Source organism: Rhinatrema bivittatum, chromosome 9 (assembly GCF_901001135.1).
Source record: "Rhinatrema bivittatum chromosome 9, aRhiBiv1.1, whole genome shotgun sequence".
NCBI classification, from domain to species: Eukaryota; Metazoa; Chordata; class Amphibia; order Gymnophiona; family Rhinatrematidae; genus Rhinatrema; species Rhinatrema bivittatum.
Window position 1 is genome coordinate 167,411,501 of NC_042623.1, and position 21,227 is coordinate 167,432,727.

Genomic DNA, 21,227 nt, shown 5'->3' on the forward strand with positions numbered 1-21,227 from the left:
TAGGTACTCGCTCCTCGAGGGCCTTCTCTCCCTGTCTCGGAGCTTCACCTATTCTACCTGGGACTCTGTATATTTCTCACTGTGTACTCATAACTCTCTCTTTCCACTACAGCACAGCCAAGCAGAGGATCCGCTGTTCCACGGTCCTATGGGATACCTGCCCAGCCGGGCTCAACGTCTACTACTCACTACTGCTACCTCTGGTGGTTTCCAAAGCTATTTAAATAAAGATTCAATCTGTGTTTGTGTGTCCAGAGTCTAGCCTGACACCGTGGTCCCTCACGGGACTGCCCCCACGTGGGCGTGGTCAGCTGCCACAGTGTCCAAGGATCCACCCAAACACCAATAACCATAACAGGAACCTAACATCATGTAACTACAGCAAGGGTTATTTTTCCCTCTATGCAACACCTTGCACTTGTCCACATTAAATTTCATCTGCCATTTGGATGCCCAATCTTCCAGTCTCGCATGGTCCTCCTGCAATGTAACACAATTTGCTTGTGATTTAACTACTCTGAATAATTTTGTATCATCTGCAAATTTGATAACCTCACTCGTCGTATTCTTTTCCAGATCATTTATAAATATATTGAAAAGCACCGGTCCAAGTTCAGATCCCTGAGGCACTCCACTGTTTACCCTTTTCCACTGAGAAAATTGACCATTTAATCCTACTCTCTGTTTCCTGTCTTTTAACCAGTTTGTAGTCCACGAAAGGACATTGCCAAGGGCTACCAAAATGATAAGAGGAATGGAACAGCTCCCCTATGAGGAAAGACTAAAGAGATTAGGACTTTTCAGCTTGGAGGGGGGATATGATAGAGGTGTTTAAAATCATGAGGTCTAGAACAGGTAGATGTGAATCTGTTATTTACTCTTTCGGATAATAGAAAGACTAGGGGGCATTCCATGAAGTTAGCGTGTGGCACATCTAAAACTAATCGGAGAAAGTTCTTTTTCACTCAACGCACAATTAAACTCTGGAATTTGTTGCCAGAGGATGTGGTTAGTGCAGTTTAAAAAAGGATTGGAAGATTGGAGGCAGCAAACAAGGTGAGGGTCAATCCCTCACCTTGTTTGTTGCCTCCCCCTCCCATCCCAGCTTTCTTGCTCTGACTAACCAGTTTCTAAACCCCTTCTTTCCTCAGTTCTCCCATCCACCAGGAGGAGCCTCAGTTTGCTTTTTGCCCCACCCCACATCCAGACTTAAAACCCATGTCCAGCTATTTCTCTGCCTCCCCCTCTCATCAGTTCTCTCCCCACATGCCAGCACGACCCCTGGCTTTATCTCTCTCTGTCTGCTCCCCTGCTTACTGTTTGCCACCCCCTAGGCTTGACTCCCCCTTTAGCAAACCCTCCCCCCCCCCCAGCTCTCTCCTACCTTGACTCAGTTTACCTCCCTCCCGCTTGCTGTCTACCTCTGTTTCAGGTTTCACCAGACCCAGTACTGCACCTCCTCTCTTTGGTCTTGTGCAGGTCAAGGCTGCCGCAGCCTCGCATCTTTTCTGGCCTGCATTGGTTGATCCCTCCTACTCCCAACTCTTTTGGCCGGTACAGGCTGACCTGCCGCTGCTCACTTTTCTCTTCCAGTCTGCACGGGTTGTTTCCTCCTTTCTTCTGGCCTGTGCAGACCGACACTGCAGCCTCTTGGTCTCTGTATCTAACTCTGCTGGGAAAATGCAGCATTCTGCACTGCACAAGTGTGCCGAAGTCCACAGGTCTAACTAGGTTCTACTTAATTTATGAATTCCCCCAATTGCAAGAACTTTAAGGGAAATTAAGGAAGAGGGAATCCAAGAGAGTTTTTTTTGCTGAAATGTGCGTGGTTTGCCATAGTTGTCAGGATGTCCTTGTTAAATGTAAAAGCATTCTTACATGCTAGTTATTGTTATATTGTAATCCGAAGTGATATGTAATTTCTTACATGAATATCGGTATATAAAAGTGTTAAATAATAAATAAATGTCTATTATAATAAGACAGTGTAGCGTCACACCCCCCCCCCCCCCCCCCCCCCCAAAAACAACAAAAACAAAACCAAATACAAAAACCAAAGGAAAAAGGTGAAGGGGATAACAAGTCAGCTGAATAAAGCAAAAAAACAGGTCCAAGATAAGCAGTAAACAGAAACAAGAGAAACTGGAGAGCTATGAGCACAAATGCTCGTAGTCTGAGCAATAAAATCCCAGACCTGCAAGCCTTAATGGTGGAGGTGGACTTGGATGTTGTTGCTGTTACAGAGACATGGTTCATGGAATCTCATGATTGGGATACGCCATAAGGGGCTATAACTTGTTAAGGAAGGACAGAGAGAACAGAAAAGGGAGAGAAGAGACGGCTGAGGGGGGATATGATAGAGATGTTTAAAATCATGAGAGGTCTAGAACGGGTAGATGTGAATCGGTTATTTACTCTTTCGGATAATAGAAAGACTAGGGGGCACTCCATGAAGTTAGCATGTGGCACATTTAAAACTAATCGGAGAAAGTTCTTTTTTTACTCAACGCACAATTAAACTCTGGAATTTGTTGCCAGGGGATGTGGTTAGTGCAGTTAGTGTAGCTGTGTTTAAAAAAGGATTGGATAAGTTCTTGGAGGAGAAGTCCATTACCTGCTATTAATTGAGTTAACTTAGAAAATAGCCACTGCTATTATTAGCAGCGGTAACATGGAATAGACTTAGTTTTTGGGTATTTGCCAGGTTCTTATGGCCTGGATTGGCTACTGTTGGAAACAGGATGCTGGGCTTGATGGACCCTTGGTCTGACCCAGTATGGCATGCTCTTATGTTCTTATCCCACGACTTTTTAGTTTTCTTAGAAGCCTCTCATGAGGGACTTTGTCAAACGCCTTCTGAAAATCCAAATACACTACATCTACCGGTTCACCTTTATCCACATTTTATTAACCCCTTCAAAAAAATGAAGCAGATTTGTTAGGCAAGACTTCCCTTAGGTAAATCCATGTTGACTGTGTTCCATTAAACCATGTCTTTCTATATGCTCTGTGATTTTGATCTTTAGAATAGTTTCCTCTATTTTTCCCGGCACTGAAGTCAGGCTCACTGGTCTATAGTTTCCCAGATCGCCCCTGGAGCCCTTTTTAAATATTGGTGTTACATTGGCCACCTTCCAGTCTTCAGGTACAATGAATGATTTTAATGATAGGTTACAAATTTTAACTAATAGATCAGAAATTTCATTTTTGAGTGATGTGTTTTCCGTGAGGAGTTAGCAATCTGTAATGAACCCGCTATCTGATGGGAGGAGCAATCAGATAGGAGTTAGCAATCTGTAGTATATTAGGAGAGTTGTGGGTGGATCCTTGGACCAGTGGCAGATGACCTCGCCCCCGGGGAAGACCCCAAGAGGGACTACCGGTCAGGCTCAGAGTATGGAGACAGACACACACTAGTTCTTTTATTAGACAGTATACTGAACCACCAGAGGTGGCAATAGTGAGCTGGAATGCCCGGCTGGGCTGTAGTCCCTCAGAAGCTGGAACAGCGATCCCTGGAGGCTGAGTTGTAGAGAAACTGAAATATAGTGAGTAGACTGGGTAAGCAGAGTTCAAGTACTGAACCTGATGGTAACACTCACACAATGTCTCATAGAAGCCCAGGAGCTGGAATGTATAGGCCCTCGAGGAGCGAGTACCTGGTTCCAGGGAAAGCTCTGAGAGCGCGATGGTAACTCACAGATGTAGTAGGCAGTGCTGACTTCCAGGCAGAAGTGAATTTGAAGAAGTCCGTTAACAAGGGCCCTCGAGGAGCGAGTACCGGTTCCAGACTGCAATCTACAAAGTAAGAGAGAGAGCGAGGCCCCCAAGGAGCGGGTACCCCTAGTTAGTCCGAGGAGGCAGAGTAGCTTAGGTAGCAAAACCTTTGCTAACTCAATGTGTTAGTAAATTCTAAGACCTTAAATATCAGTCGTGGGTGACGTCATCTTCGGGGGACACCCCTGAGGTTCGCGCCATCGCCAGTACTTCAGTCGAAGCCGTGCGCGCGCCCCTAGGCCTCCAGGAAACATGGTGGCTCGCAGCGTGGAGCCGGTCCGGGGATGCCGGAGGACCTCGGCAGAGGAACGTCGCGGCAGCCAAACTTCCCGCGGGCAAAGAGGGAGGTGCCAAAGAGGTGAGAAGGGCGGAGAGAGGGCGTCGGGAACCGACGGACACAACATTGAGTTCCTTGAGAACTCTAGGATACATACCATCTGGTCTAGGTGATTTGCTACTCTTTAGTTTGTCACTCTGGCCATCTACATCTTCCAGATTCACAGTGATCTGGTTCAGTTCATCTGACTCATCACCCTTGAAAACCATCTCCAGAACTGGTATCTCCCCAGCAACCTCATTAGTTAGCACAAGCAAAGAATTCATTTAGTCTTTCTGCAATGGCCTTATCTTCCCTAAGAGCCCCTTTAACTCCTCGGTCATCTAACGGTCCAACAGACTTCCTCAGATTTCTTGCTTCGGATATATTTTTTTAAGTTTTTATTATGGGGGCAAGATGGCCACCAATTGAGAAGGATGCTAAGAAGCTCCTCTGAGACATTTCCTATTTTTTGGGGTTTTTTTCCTGCGATTGAAAATGCCCACACCAAACAAAAGGCCAGAGTTAGGGAGAATGTATCTAGCTCTCCCTTACCTGGTTAAGATCAACCAAAAATTGCAGATTTTTTCTGCACAACACCAGTTCGGATCCCTGGGGTGATGGCTGCTGCAGAGAGGGAAGTCGAGTGGAGCCCCACCCTACTGGCTGATGAGATCTCCCTTAGCCTGGGAGCACTCTCTCCCCCAAGGGCTGGAGCCTTGGCCCTAGTAATATCCTTGGTTGATGTCCATGGGACCCTGTCACGTTCAAGTACGCATCAGGAGTCTGCGAGGAGAACTGGAACTGCAATTGAGACGGCAGCGTCGGTGCAGGCTGCGGAGGAGGCTTTTTCTACGGTGGGCCTTGATGTGATCATTCCTGCGCCTACCGATATGGAGCAGAGACCCACTGTTGGGCTCGGCAGGGTCCCTTCTCGGACTGTTGGAGAGGAAACAATTGCACAGGTTGGCAATTTAAAATTATCCAGACCAGTCTCTATTACCCTAGATGTTCTCTGGAATGCCTTGGTTAATTTGGATTCTTCTATATCTTCTCTTACCTCAGTTGTACTGCAAACTAATAATGCCGTCAAGCAGAATTCTGTTGTCAGCTCAAGAAACAAAGATCTTAAATATAGAATCCAGATTGACAACAGTAGAAAAAGTTCAACAGCAGTTAGTTCATTCTGAATTAATTTGCTCTAAAAAGGTAGAGAATATTGAAAACAACTTATGTTCCTTAAATTTGAGGATTATAAATTTTCCTATTATAAAAGAACTTACTCCAGTGGAACTGTTTAGGAACTATCTTTTTCAGACTTAAAATTTTGGAAACAGCTATGCCTGTGATAATCAAGGCTTATTTGTTACCTAAACCGCAGACGGAGGATCCTCAAGAAAATCCACCTTCTGGAGTTCCGGTGGATTTATCAGATTTTCTGCCCAACTCTCAAGAACTTGAAATTACTCAGAGGAACACTATTAGTTAAATTTGCATTCCCTACTGATAGAGGTAATGTACTGTGCTTATTTCTTTGTAAACATTCCCTACTGTTTTATGGTGAAAAAACTGGGGTTTAAACCCAATTTATCAAGGGTTACCCAAATCCGGAGAAAGAAATTTATACTAATGCGTTCTGAGGTACAATCTTTATTCTGTGTTTTTGCCTGTACAGCCAACTTCATTTCAAATTCTCTCTTCGCCTGTCTTATCAATGTTTCACACTTAATTTGACAATGCTTATGCTTTTTCCTATTTTTTCAGATGGATCCTTCTTCCAATTTTTGAAGGATGTTTTTTGGCTAAAATAGCCTCTTTCACCTCACCTTTTAACCATGCCAGTAATCATTTTGCCTTCCTTCCACCTTTCTTAATGCGTGGAATTCATCTGGACTGCGTGTCTAGGATTGTATTTTTAACTTTTTGCTCCTCTGGTTAATGTTATCGTTTTAATACTGCTGTTCCATGTAAACCGGCCTGATTTGATTGTATCAAGAAGGTCGGTATAGAAAAGCTTTAAATAAATAAAGAAAGAAAGAAAGAAAGAAAGAAAGAAAGGCCATGCCTGTTGAACACTTTTAACCTTTGCAGCTGCACCTTTCAGTTTTTCTCTAACTATTTTCCTCATTTTATCAACGTTTCCCTTTTTGCATTTACTCTCTTTAAGTCCAGAATTGGCCAAAAGGTGCCTTCTTTCTTCGGAACCACAAAGTAAGTGGAATACCTTCCTTTGCCTCGCTGAGCCCTGGGGACCGGAATTACCGCCCCTAACTTTCGCAACTGGTCTAGCATTTCTCGCACCACCAATTGCTTGCCCACTGACCTGCAAGGGGAAACTAGAATAAAATCACGGACGGGCTAAGCAAATTCTAACACATAACCATTTCGTATTACACTGAGGACCTACTGATCCTGGGTAATTTTGGCCCATTCCTCGTGAAACCACGCCAAGCAAAGTCCTATAAAAGGAACAGCTGAGTGGACCAGCCTCGCCTCGTTGCAGGGACATAGGCTCACCTTTGGCCGCCCTGAAGGGTCTTTGACCCCCCCTCGAAAGGACTAGCCCCAGGGAGAGAACTGCTTTTGCAGACCTGTAGCTCCCCTTGTAAAATAAGGTTTACTACCCCAAAAACGAGACCGAGCCTGAAAAAAACTCTTGCCCTTAGGTTTATCCTCCAGCAACCTGTGTACCTTATTCTTGCCCAGATCCTTCATCAACTGCTCCAGGTCCTCACCAAACAGTAGTCTGCCTTTGAAGGGCAGAGACTTGGATGAGACATCCATCAACCAGTTCCACAACCATAACAACTTCCTGGCTGAAAGAGCAGACACGATGACTTGCGATGAAGTCCTAACTAGGTCATACAAAGCATCCGCTACGTATGCTACTGTTACCTCCAACCGGTCAGCCTTACTAGCCTCCTCGCCAGACTTCGACTGACTATCCTGAAGCTGCTACACCCAACTCAGACAAACCCTCTGCATAAAACTGGACCACGTTGCTGCAAATAAACCCAGAGCTGACACTTCAAAAATCCTGAACATCCTTCAAAGCTGTGGACCCCACAAGCAGGATAGTCATCTTGGTAACAGCTGACACCGCCACATCTACCTTAGGAAGGGGAAATAGCTCTAGGGTCTGTTTGGGTAAACGATAAAGCTTTGCCATTGCCCTCCCGATTCTCAAGCCAGCGTCAGGAGCAGACCACTCCCAATCCACTATCTTCCTCACCGACTTGTAAGGGAAGGCTATTGCCGGAACCCGAAGTCCATCTAGGACCGGATCAACCCCCTCCATATCAGAGTCCTCCTGTGGACCCTTCACTCTAAGTTCCTCAAGAACTTGAGGAGTCAACGGACTTAACTGCTCTTTCCGAAACAGATGGACCACCTTAGGGTCATCATCATCGGAAACCGGGATTTCCTCCGGATCATCCCCCAGATTCGTACCCATCGCATCTGGATTGACTGCTGGATCGTGCAAGGAAGTAACCCCCGAACCTCCGGGAGCCCCTTCTGAGTGATCTGACTCCTTACCAGCCAGATCCAAGCCCAACAATCTCTGAACGAGAGAAGGCCACTTCCGAGGACATCCTGGTCTGGAACCCACATCCAGACCTTCAGATGTTCAGGTCCCCAGCACTCTAACATTTGCCTCCTGCTGAGCTAAATAGCCCTCATGCAGAAGCAAAACAGTCTGCAGAAAAGGGCCTGGCAGAACCAGCCATCGGATGAGAGGACCCCACAACAGACAGAATGGGCTCATTAGTCCCATCTGCCGCCCGCCCCCCCCTTCTCCTCCTTAAGAGCAGGACAAACCTGGAGAAAGCCTCAGGGGAAAATCCCCTCTGCCTCCAGTCGGCACGGCCCGGGCCACAAGTGCATTCAAAATGGCTGCTGTTCCCGCACCGACAGAAAAAGGATCCCCGGCGCGCAGGAGGAGCACACACGAGCGATTAACCTCTTTTTCGCCGGTACTGGGCCCTTGGATGGTTCTTTGCTCCTGACGAATAATCTGAGTCGAGGCCAAAGCAATTCAGGTGCACACAAGCCATACCACAAGCTCGGCAAACAGAGCCGCACACCATAACACCCTGGCGGGAAAAAATAGTTCCCAAAGTGCCTCAGCCCGCCGACAAACAAGCAACACTGCAAACTCACCACAAAGTCTCCGGCCGCTCAGACAGTGAAGGCAGGAAGCCGTCCTTTCAGCAACTCATGATTTCCTGAGCAAGCTCTACTTTTTTTTTTTTTTTAAATAAACTTTACGAGACCTACCTCCAAGGATGGAACACAGAGCTGCTACAAGCCAAATTCAAAAAGGACAAAAAGCAGAAAAAGAGGACAAACTACTACCCTGAGCCTGCAGCCGCCTCAGCAGCCTCATGAAGGGGAAGGATTTGGACCACCAAATTTACACACCACAGAATGAAGGAGCCAAACGTTCAAAAGGGTCACCATCCCCCAGCTCGTCCACCTTGATCAGACAGGGAAGGATCCACTAGAACCCAAACACCCCCTGGGAGGAAAACTTGTAAGATCAAACCAGTCTCCTGACTGCAGAACTGCAAGTTATGCCCCATCTACTGGAAACAGAGAAATACTGAGGAACTGCAGGTGGTACACATAATTATGGAGCAGTGTCAGTAAAACTTTCTCAGTCTCCATCTGCTGCCAGGGATGCATAACCCAAGAGTCTGAACTGATCTGGTATGCATAGGGAAATGTTTTTCCTCCCTAGATGATGATCAGCAGGGCAGTTCGAAAGATTGTGAGTCATACCAAGCCCATACTTCTGGTGGCTCCAGATTGACCATGGAAACCGTGGTTCACCGACCTCCGACTCCTAATGGGCGGTCCTATGAGACTGCCAGTCAGGGAGGATCTTCTTCTTCAGGGCCTGATCGTGCCTATGAAGATCCAAGTCTGTTTGTCTTATGGTTTGGCCCTTGAGAAGGCGCGTCTTCTGAAGTGTGGTTATCTCCAGCAGTGATCTCCACATTGCTTCACGCTAGAAAGTTTTCTACCTCTCTGGCTTATATTAGAGTTTGGAGAGTATTCAAGAGCTGGTGCAGGGCAAGATGTTCTAATTCTGAGTAGAGATTCCACTGATTTTGGCATTTTTGCAGGAGGGTTTGGCCCTAAACACCCTGAAGATGCAAGTGAAAGCTCTCTCGCATGCTATAGAGGGTAGATTAATGGTAGGTCCTTGTTCTCCCACCCAGATGTATCTATGTTCTTGAAGGTAGTCAAGCATCTATGACCTCCCTTGCATCTACCAGTGCCTCTTTGGGACCTTAATCTGGTATTGAGATTTTTGGTGGGCCCTACTTTTCAGCAGCTGTGTGATCTCTCCTTTCGGCTGTTTACTTTTGAAAATGTTTTTTCTGGAGAAGATCTGTTGGGTGAGGCATATCTCTGAGCTGCATGCTCTTTCTTGCCATGAGACGTTTCTATGAATAACTCCGGGGGCAGTGTAGCTCAAGACTGTACCTTCCGTTTTGCCAAAGATGGTATCTGAGTTCCATTTGAATGTCTATTTCACTGCCCACACTGGCCAGGGATAGAGATGAGTGGGATTATCTGTTGTTGCATGCCTTAGATGTGAAACGGCATCTGATGTGATACTTGAAGGTTACTCGCTTCTTGAAGAAGACTGATCAGCTGTTTGTTCTCCATGGTGGAGCTAGTCAAGGGGAACCAGCGTCGCGAGCAACAGTAGCCCGTTGGGTTAAAGAGATCATCACAGCTGCCTATATGGATGCAAATGTTCCATTCCCTAGGCAAGTCAGGGGGCATTCCACTGTAGCATAGATGGTCTTGTGGGTGGAGATTCGGTTGTTGTCTCCATACAGGAAATTTGCCAGGCAGCAATGTGATCCTCCTTACATACTTTCTCCAAGTATTACTGTTTGGATGTTAAGGCTCAAGAGGACGTGATCTTTGTGTGGGTGGTGTTAACAGGAATGCAGGCAGCCTCCCACCCATTTCGGGATTAACTTTTGTACATCTCAATAGTGTGGCTTGGCCTCCATGAGTGCAGAGGAAGGTGAATTTACTTCTCACTCCTCTAAGGAAGGCGGGCCAATCCTCAACCTGCCCTGGGTGCCTACTTGACTTTTTTTTGTTTCACTTTGCATCGTCCCTGAATAAAGGACAAAGTGTTCCTTGTTATGAATTATTTGAAGGACTGGTAAATGAAGAATCAGCACCTAAGATCAGTTGATGTACTTTTTTTTTTTTTACTGAACTCAAAACATCCAAATTGGCTAGAAGTAACAAGTCATGGTTCAAATATAATTAGTTTGTCCATTGTTTAGCTTTTCTAGAGCTACTGGCAGGCTGATGTCGGAGTAGGGTTGTATGTTGGTGATGTCAGCAAGTCAGTTTTCTCCATCTGATGGTAGGAGTGTATAACTCACTGGTGAGGATTAGCCTGCCTTCCTTATAGGAAAGGAAATTATTGGGTAAGAAGTAATTTCATCTTCTTCACACTGGGATGACCCGGACCGGAAAACTCCAGATGCATTGAGTTCTAAGCGTCTAGACACCAGGCATCTTCCAACAATGCCATTGGACGGGCAGTCCTGCACCACATAGTCCATCGATAGTCTGCTCTCCATGGTGGAGTCCGAGTTACTTACAAATAAGCTCTCCACTGCAACCCTCAGCTTGGGATTCCCCACAGATGATGGCTAATTCAGCCCATCTATTAATGGAAAAAATTAGTTTACTTACCATAAATGGTGTTTTCTGTAGATTGCAGAATGAATTAACCATAAGATGCCCATTCTCCTCCATGGAGAGTAGATTAGATTATACACCTGCTAGCTTTGCCATGGATTGAGGAGGCTTCTGAGACATGACCACACAGGAACTTCTGTACGTTCGCAGGAGAGCTCAAAGCTCTCCTAGCTTGGAGAGACAAGTCTATTCAGTGCAACTGGATTGTCACCTATAGATCATCCTGCTATCTAGAGAAAACACCATTTACAGTAAGCAAACATGCTTTATATCTTGTTGTACCTTGCCTTGAGCTTTTGGAAGGAAAGGCAGATATTTATTAATTTATGACCAGCATTAAAAACATAGCATATACTTATAAAAAATTTGCTCTTCGGGGAACCTCTCAATCTAGCTATCTTTTTAATAAGCCAAATTATAGTAATAGCTTAATGCAAAATTAGTTTCTATTTTTAATGTATGGATATTTCTAATTTACAAAATGATGAAAAATCGAGCAGTGTGATTTGACAGTCATGTGACCATGCATCAGCATTGTTTACTGCAGTATGCACAGTGGCAAGGCAGCTTTACTAGTCATTAATGACACCCCAATGCTCCAGCTTTACTGAAATTTCACTTGTGTTGCTGGCAGATGCAGAACTCATTGTTAAAGTAAAATTGCTGACTACTGAGGTTGTGTGCACATGCAGATTGTGGAAGAAAACAGCACCATAAGATGTAATCAAAAATACTTTTCTATTTTCCAGATTTTACATATACTAACATAGTAAATGGCAGAAAAAGACCAAATGTTCCATCCAGTCAGCCCAGCAAGTAGATTGTGATAGTAACTGCCACACCTTGCAGGCAGTTATTACCACAATTACCTCCAAGCCTTCTTTTAAGGGTAATAACTGCTGATCCATGCAGGTTTCCTCTCAGCAGAAAGGTTGTACCTACAGTTAATATAGGGTACCGTATTTCTTCATTTCCATTCTTTAGTCTGTTGGGATCAGCAGTGCTTATCCCATGCCCTTTGGAATTCCATTACCATTCTTCACTACCTCTTCTGGGAGGGTGTTCCAAGCATCCACCACCCTGTCTAAAGAAATATTTTCTGAGGTTGGTTCTCATTCTGTCTTGGTTTCATATCATGACACCTAGTAATACAGTTTACTTTCCAATGGAAAAGATTTGATGTCTCTGCATCATTACAGAACTTTAGATACTTGAAAGGTTTTATCATATCTCCCCTGTATCTCCTATCTACCAGGATATACATATTTAGATCATTCAGCCTTTCCTCTAGATCTTGCTGTACAGACCTCACACCAATTTGGTAACCTTCCTCTGGGTTGCTTCCATCCTGTCTCTATCCTTTTGGAAATACGATCTCCAGGAGTGAACACAGTATTCTGTGAGACTTCACCAAAGACTTGTACAAGGGCATTATTGCCTCCTTTTTCTTGCTAGTTATTCCTCTTTCTGCATCCCAGCATCCTTCTGGCTTTAGCCACCACCTTGCCCCATTACTTTGTTGCCTTCAAATCTCCAGACAATGTCATCCCAAGGTCCCTTTCACTGTCCTTGCACATTAATATTTCACCCCCTATTGCATACAGCACTTTTGGATTACTGCATCCCAAATGCATGACTCTGCACTTCTTGACATTGAATCCTAGCTGCCAAACCTTTGACCACTCTTCAAGCTTTCTTACATTTTTCATTCTCTCTACTCCTTCAGGCATGTCCACTCTGTTGCAGATTTTGGTATCATCCACAAAAAAACCCCCAAAATTTTCCTTTTAACTCTTCCACAGTGTCCCTCACAAAAATATTGAACAGAACCAGTCTCAAAACTAATCTTTGAGGCACTCCACTTAACACTGTCCTCTCTTCAGAATAGATTCTGTTTACTATTATATGCTGCCTCCTGTCAGTCAACCAATTTATAATCCATTTCACTTCCTTGGCACCCACTCCCAGGCTGCTTATTTTAGTCATAAATCTCCTGATTGGGACCATATCAAAAAGTTTGCTAAAATCCAAGTAAACCATAGTGAGTGCTCTTCCTTGATCTAATACTCTAATCACCCAATAAAAAAAAATCAAATCTGATTTGTTTGACAGGATCATCTCCTGGTGAAACCATGTTTCTCACAGGACAAGCAGGATGGTAGTCCTCACATATGGGTGAGATCATCAGGATGGAGCCCAATCATGGAACACTTTTATCAAAGTTTCTAGAACTTTGACTGGCACCTACTGGGCATGCCCAGCATAGCACCAACCCTGCATCCAGCAGGGGTCCCCCCCTCAGTCGTCTTTTTTCCATGCAGCAATAGCCACACGGGTTAAGAGCTCTCTTGAGATTCCTGACAGGAATCTTCCTCACGGAACTTCTTCAAAAATTTTCAAAACATTTTACCCCATAGAGGTCCCCCTATCGATATCCACACTCCGCGGTCGAAAGGTAAGATTTTACTCTTGTTGCAGTTGATTCCAATCGAGTTTTTCCTTCGGGGCCTACCGGTCATCGACTGCACCGCGGCTAAATTTTTGTCTGAGTCATGGCATCGGGTTTTTGTCGGTGCCCCGACTGCACTCGGACAATGTCCATCACTTATCCGCACGGGGTCTGTGTTCTGTGTTTGGGGTCCGACCACGATGTCCTAACTTGCACAAATTGTACCCAAATGACACCGAAGGGTCGTAAGGCTCGTTTAGGGAAAATGGAGTTTCTCTTTCAATTAAAAACCCCGATTCCATCGATAGCTTCGACGTCGTCTGAGCCGGTACCATCAACCTCTTGCCAGCACCGGGACACCGCTGCTGCCCAACCGGCATCGACGATTCCAAAAGTGTTGATTCCCTCCTTGCCTCCGCAGGAAAAGGATCGAGGGGATCATCGTGAGAAGTGTCGACACAATCATCGGAAGGCTCAGTCCGCTGATCCAGGCCAGTCCTCTGCATCTATAGAGCCCCTGATAAAGAATCCCTGTACAGAAAAGACCCCATCCTCTTCTGTGACCGGGTCACCGAGGTGTTCCCCACCTTCAGTGGGGCAGAGATCTGCGATTCCACCTTCACAGGTGGACCCTCCGGCTACGCCAGTGCTGCCTCCTACTCCGGAGCCGGGGTTCCACGTCCCAGGCTTCCGCGAGGAATTGGATCGGATGATCCAAGAGGCCATCGGTAAAGCACTTCAGGGCTTGCAGCCTCCGTCAACGCCGGTTCTGGTCCCTGAGCCGGTCACCAATCTGATTCCCGTAGCCTTCGCACCGCTACTAGGAAGACTGGATGCGTTGATCGGTGCCCTGCCATCGATGGAACTGAGAGCACCGGTACCTCCGGTGCTTTCTACTCCGATTCCATTATCTTCAGATGAGGAATGACCAATACCCATTCCACCGTCTGGCATTTTACCACCGACTCGTCCATCAATGTCGCTGGACCCATCAGTGCCTCCATCGATGCTGTCTGTGCCACCATCGATGCCTCAGTCGATGCCCTCTGTGCCTCCTCTGATGCCACCGATGCCCAGGCCTGGTCCTTCAGGATTAGCACCTTTTCTCCCTACTGGAGACTCACTAAGCGCTGGAGATCAACCTTATGATCCCTGGACAGATGATACTTCCCAGGATACAGATGATGATCTTCAATGAGAGCCCACTCCCCCGCATGAAAAACGATGCTCTCCACCAGAGGATCTATCTTTCATTAATTTCATCAAGGAAATGTCTGAAACCATTCCTTTCCAACTTCAGACAGAAGAGGACTCTCTAGGCACAAGATGCTAGAAGTACTCCAGTTTCTTGATGCTCCCAAGGAAGTAATGTCTATTCCTATTCATGAAATCCTGCTTGATCTCCTGAAGAGAAACTGGGAACACCCAGGTTCTGTTCCACCTGTCAACTGCAGGACAGATGCCACCTATCTGGTGCAGTCAGCTCCTGGGTTCCAGAAGCCTCAGTTGGATCATCACTCTGTGGTTGTTGAATCAGCCCAGAAGAAGGCACGACTTTCAAAACCCCATTCCTCTGTATCTCTAGGGAAGGAACAGAAATCCCTGGTTGCTTTTGGCAGGCGAGTCTTCCATGGCTCAATGCTCATATCCCGCATTGCCTCTTACCATTTATACATGACACAGTATACCAGAGACCTTTTTAAAAGAATCCAGGATTTCTCGGACTCTTTACCAGAGCAACTCCAAACTCAACTTCATACTCTGGCTCAAAAATGTCTGGATGCTGGAAAGCACGAAGTCCGCGCTGCGTATGATATCTTCGACACAGCCTCCAGAATGTCTGCAGTGGGGATCAATGCAAGAAGATGGGCCTGAGTAAAGTCTTTAGACTTAAGACCAGAAGTCCAAGACAGGTTAGCAGATCCTACCCTGTGTAGGAGATAATCTTTTCGGGGAAAAGATCCGAAAGACCGTGGCGCAGTTAAAAGACCACCATGAGACACTGCGCCAGCTTTCCTCTGTGCCGTCGGAGTTCCCTTCCGTCTCTAAGGAAACTTTCAGACGTGATTCAAAGGGGCCTACCTACAAGCCAAGAAAGTTTTATCCTCCGGGTTCTAGAGGACACCCTTCCAGACCTTACCAAAAAGGTCAATCCAGGCAGTCTCTGCCTCAAATGTCTCAGCCAGCTTCTCAGCCTGGACCAGCGTCAGGATTTTGACTCCTTCCTAGAGAGTGTAAGCCGCCATCCTCTTCCATCCATGATACTTCACTTTCAATGCACGTCCAGCATAGCCATCTGCTTCAACGGCAGGGAGAATGAAGAAAAGATGATTTATATTCAGCATCAACCAACAAGGAATGAATTACATAGTCTAGGTAAACAAATAAGCATGGGTGTAGCTTGCTTGTTACGGTGGTTACTACCCTGAATCAATTAAGCCTGATACTTCACTTGGAATATATATCCAGCGCATCTCACTGCTTCAACGACAGGGGGAATGAAGTAAAGAGGATTTATATTCAGACAACCAACAAGGACTGAATTGCACAGGCAGGGTAAACAAACGTGGGAGTAGCTTGCTTATTACGGCAGTTACTACCCCAAACCAATTAGCTAGATGCTTCACTTAGATGCAGCTCCAGCACTGCTGTGTGCATCGATGGTGGGGGTGGAAGGGAATTGGAACCAAAAAGTTACCAATAAGGGCCCTGACCTCAGCGGTCAGAGTAACAGATAAGTATGAAAACAAATAGGTGTGAAAGCTTGCTGGGCAGACTGGATGGGCCGTTTGGTCTTCTTCTGCCGTCACTTCTGTGTTTCTATATACCGGTCGGCAGTCGACTCTGCCACTTCAACAGTGCTTGGCAGTCAGTCACCACAGACCAGTGGGTATGCGCAGTAGTCACTCAAGGTTACCACCTAAATTTCCTGACTGTACCAGCGGACTCTCCACCTCTGCTGACATGGGGGGACGTCCGACCACTCTCCCTTGCTCGAACAGGCGATCGCATCCCTCCTCAAATCACGAGCAATAGAGCCAGTGCCCCACTCTCAGCAGGGACAGGGGTTTTATTCCCAGTATTTTCTAATACCAAAAAAGTCAGATGGTGTACGTCCGATACTGGACTTCTGCGCCCTAAACAAATTCTTGCAGAGAGAAAAATTCAAAATGGTAACCTTGGGCTCTCTACTTCCTCTGCTACAAAGAGGAGATTGGCTATGCTCTCTAGATTTCCAAGACACTTACACCACATATCAATTACTCCATCTCATCGCAAGTACCTGTGATTCCTAGTCTGCCCTCGCCATTTCCAGTACTGTGTACTACCATTCGGCCTAGCATCCGCTCCATGAGTGTTCACCAAGTGCCTTGAGGTGGTCGCAGCCTTCCTCAGGAATCAGGGCGTGCATGTCTACTCTTATTTTGACGATTGGTTGATAAGGGCTCCGATTCAGCAGGGCGCACTAACCTCCCTGCATCTCACTATCAACACCCTGATCTCCTTAGGGTTTCTGATCAACTATCCCAAATCCACGATAGTTCCATCCCAGACCCTTTCCTTTATCGGGGCCGACCTAAACACTGTACAGGCGAAAGCCTTCCTCCTCCAGGATCACGCTTTCACCATAGCATCTCTGGCACATCACCTACACGCTCAAGTGTCTTCAACTGCTCTTCACTTCCTAATACTACTGGGTCACATGGCAGCGCTGGTGTTATCCTTGCATAGACCTCTTTGTGTCTGTCCATAACCACAAAGTGGACAACTTCTGCTCCCTCGTTCGCAGTCACCACTCGAGACCAAGAGATGCCTTTGCCCTCTCCTGGGCCAGCGGTCTCCTTTGTGTACCCTCCACTTCCTCTCATTTCAAAGACTCTCGTAAAGCTCCGGCAGGACAAGGGATTAATGATCCTGATAACTCCCCACTGGCCACGCCAGGTGTGGTTTCCAATTCTCCAGGACCTATCAGTATACCGGCACATTTCTCTGGGGAAGGATCCCCTTCTAATTACTCAGAACAAAGGGTACCTGCATCACCCCAACCTCCAGGCTCTGTCTCTGATGGCCTGGATGTTGAAAGGTTAATACTACAACCTCTTAACCTTTCAGAGTCGGTATCCCGAGTCCTGGTGGCTTCATGAAAGCCTTCAACGAGACAGTCTTAGTGCTCTAAATGGAAGAGGTTTACGGTCTGATGCACTTCCATGTCCATAGACCCCTTCACTTGTTCTACTGCGAAGTTCCTAGACTATCTCTGGCACCTATCAGAGTTAGGCCTAAAAACTTCCTCTATCAGGGTGCATGTTAGTGCAGTGTCTGCATACCATAAGGGTATAGGAGGGTCTCCATCTCAACCCAACCCTTAGTGTCACGTTTCATGAGAGGCTTGCTCCATTTGAAACCTCCATTGCGCCCTCCTGCCCCTACTTGGGACCTTAATGTGGTTTTGGGATGGCTCATGAAACCTCCATTTGAGCCTCTCCACTTCTGTGATCTACGCTACCTTACCTGGAAGGTAGTTTTTCTCCTTGCGATCACATCTGCTCACAAAGTTAGTGAGTTGCAGGCGCTAGTTACCTACCCGCCTTACACTAAAATTCTGCATGACAGGGTAGTGCTCTGCACTCGCCCTAAATTCTTACCGAAGGTAGTGTCAGAATTCCATATTAACCAATCTGTTATCTTACCTACCTTTTTTCCCAGGCCCCATACAAACCCAGGAGAACAGGTTTTGCATTCCTTGGATTGTAAGCATACGTCAGCCCACAGGATATCCACTCAATTGTTTGTTTCTTTTGACACCATCAAATTGGGAAATCCTGTGGGAAAGCAAACCCTCTCCTGGTTGGCGGACTGCATTTCTTTTTGCTACCAGCAAGCAGGCATTCCGCTACAAGACCGTGTGAAGCACACTGTATCAGGACCATGGCGACATCAGTAGCACACCTCTGGTAGGTGCCGCTTGCTGAAATTTGTAAGGCTGCAACCTGGAGTTCTCTCCACACATTCGCAGCCCATTATTGCTTAGATAAGGCTGGCAGGCAGGATTCCATCTTTGGCCAGTCAGTTCTACGCAACTTGTTTTCAGTCTAATTTCCCAACAGCTTTCCACCGACCCTTTCAGGGTTCAGGATGCCCTCCTAACCAAAATGCCACCCCTGTTATTGTGCCTGTCGCACATCTTTGGGTGCATCGTTCGGGCATCCTCAGCTTGGTACTCACCCATATGTGAGGACTACCATCCTGCTTGTCCTGTGAGAAAGCAGAGTTGCTTACCTATAACAGGTGTTCTCACAGGACAGCAGGATGTTAGTCCTCACGAAACCCACTCGCCACCCTGTGGTGTTGGGTTCAATTACGTTTTCTTATTTTATTTTTTTGCACGTACTGTTTGCTATAATACGAGACTGAGGGGGGACCCCTGCTGGATGCAGGGTTGGTGCTATGCTGGGCATGCCCAGTAGGTGCCAGTCAAAGTTCTAGAAACTTGGTCAAAAGTGTTCCGTGATTGGCTCCATCCTGATGATGTCACCCATATGTGAGGACTAACATCCTTCTGTCCTGTGAGAACACCTGTTACAGGTAAGAAAATCTGCTTGCCTCTGGTACAGCAACCTTCCCAGATGGTAGATAGTTCACTACTTTATTTCAGCACAGTCTCCGTTAATTTTCCCATCACTAAGGTAAGGCTAACTGGCCTGTAGTTTACAGCCCCCTCCCTGCTACCACCTTCAAGAAATGGGACCACAAGTGCTCTTCTCCAATCTTATGACACTATTCCCATTTCTTGGGATCTATTGAGCAGGTTTTTCATTTGATCTGCCAGCACATCTGAGTTCCCTTAGTATCCTGGGATATGCCTTGTCCACTTTTATTTTTCCTCATTCTTCCCATACATTCTCTTCTGTAAATTGGGTCACATCCACACTCTTGTCAAGCAGCAATGGTCTTTCTCCAGGGTTGTCTTTAATGAACATCGAACTGAAGTATTTATTTAATATTTTGCTTTTCTTCGGTCTCCATACATTACTCCTTGGCTTCTTTCAATTTTACACTGCCACCTTTGACTTTCCTCCTTTCTCTGATATATCTGAAAAAGTTTTCACCTCACTTTACTTCTTTGGCAAGTCTTTCTTCCACTTGACTTTTTGCTTTCCAATTTCTTTCCTCGTCCCTTTCAGCTTCACTAGATAATCTTCCCTGTGCTCCTCTTTTTGAGAGCCTTTGTTTCCATTTCATCCTGCTACACTAGTCCAGTCCATACAGGTGGTTTTGTCCCTTCTACCAGCAGATGGAGGCAGAAAACACTGTTTTTCACCATGACATCATTACCATTACTTAGAGGTGGTACAGCTTAGAAGAAATCCAGTAATCTCTGCCTCCAGCAGATGGTAGGACAGCTGGTGGTGCAGCAGGATAATTACTGGACAGACTTAGGGCCAGACTACTAGTATTTGCTAGCATAGGAGCCCACTTTGGAAGTTCCCAGTGTTCAAGGAATCCAGGGAGGCGTGCAGTGGGGTGCACTCCTTATTTAAAAAAAAAAAAAAAAAAGCCTTAATTTGGTTTCTATGGAGAAGCTTCCTTTGAGGAGAGAATCTTCCTTTCTCTCTCTCTTTCCCCCCCCCCCCCCCCCCCCCCAATCATCCCCTTTCTCTCTGAATCCTGGCTAGAGGCCTCAAAAATATCAGTGCCTGTGTTTCTCCAGAAACAGCAGTGGAGTCTGCACTTTAAAGGCCTGACTCAAGGCAGTGGGGAGAGAAAGGCCATCCCACTAGGCTTCCTGACTAAAGTACCTGTGAGGGAGAAGTGGTATGCATGCATTCTGCTTCCCACAGTGATTCCCTCACAAAGAAATCAGAGCAAAGAGCAAAGCCACCATTGTGGCACATCTTGACCGATGGCTGGGGCTTTCATCTCTTTCTCCCAGAGGCTGTAAGTGCTACTTCCACAGCATCCTCAGGAGAGGTTGGGCCTGGAAATTAAACATGGGTTTTCCATATGCTAGTACACAGCGTTGCCACTAGGCTACCAGATTGACACCACCCTAGGAACTTTTCTAATGTTTTAGACATGCCTATTAGTAAAACAGTAAGTGAAAACCTGATTTGATATCTTTGTATTGTACCTTTATAGTAGGCGAGTTGAAATCTTAGTGAGGGTAATTGTCAGTCATTTCTGTGGGTAAAACTGTGTTTTACCAGCAGAAATATATTTTCCCTCCTGAAATTTAATTTTAGAGAGCTCTTTTTTGAATCTTGGTAATCCATCCACAATGGTGGCACCCCCTTCTTGGTATTTTCTCAGGATGGCTTCTAGGTGTTCTGAATTTTCATCAAGATTGTCATGATCCAGAAATGGGCCTATTTGTACTGAGTGTTAATTGTCATCTTGATTCCAGAGCATAAAGCTTCAGAGAGCCGTTGGCCGGGCTCGGGAGGGCACCACCTTTCCTTTGAGTGTAAAACTGAGTGCCACAGTCCTCGAATGTGAAGGTGCCCAAGCTCCAAAAGACCAAGCCTCCGACTTCAGCAGGACTGAGCCTTTTACATGGGGGGTTTACAGTGCTACTGTCTGGGTCTTCACCACCATCAGTGGTCTGATCACCCTGCGACAGGATGCAACCATCTATGGCATTAACAACAGCTTTGCTCTGATGCTGTTTGGCTATGAGAAGGAAGAGCTTCTGGGAAAGGTGAGACACATTTAGTTTTCTGAATTTTAGGGTTAAGAAAGAGGAAGACAAACTCCCTTGGGTAAAGCCAGGCCTATCTTGAGCAACTGATGTGCTTAAATCCTCTCCCTACCAGTTCTCATTCTAAAACTGCTGCTTCTCTCACTATTCCAAGACTGAGTCCTTTTGCAGCTCTGCCAATATAGCTGTGATCCTAACCCATAGGCTGCTTTGCTATTCCAGTTTCAGGCCCTGATGCCTTT

General features: G+C 46.1%; 1 protein-coding gene across 6 annotated transcripts in view; it reads left to right on the forward strand.

Moving 5' to 3' along the window:
* The window catches only part of PASK (PAS domain containing serine/threonine kinase), a 266,283-nt gene that overhangs the window by 99,062 nt on the left and 145,994 nt on the right, over window positions 1-21,227 (forward strand). For all 6 annotated transcript variants that reach the window (XM_029615600.1, XM_029615604.1, XM_029615605.1 and 3 more), the window contains one exon: window positions 20,692-20,985. In XM_029615600.1, the coding sequence (XP_029471460.1) occupies window positions 20,692-20,985 (294 nt within the window). The remainder of the gene's footprint in view (window positions 1-20,691; window positions 20,986-21,227) is intronic.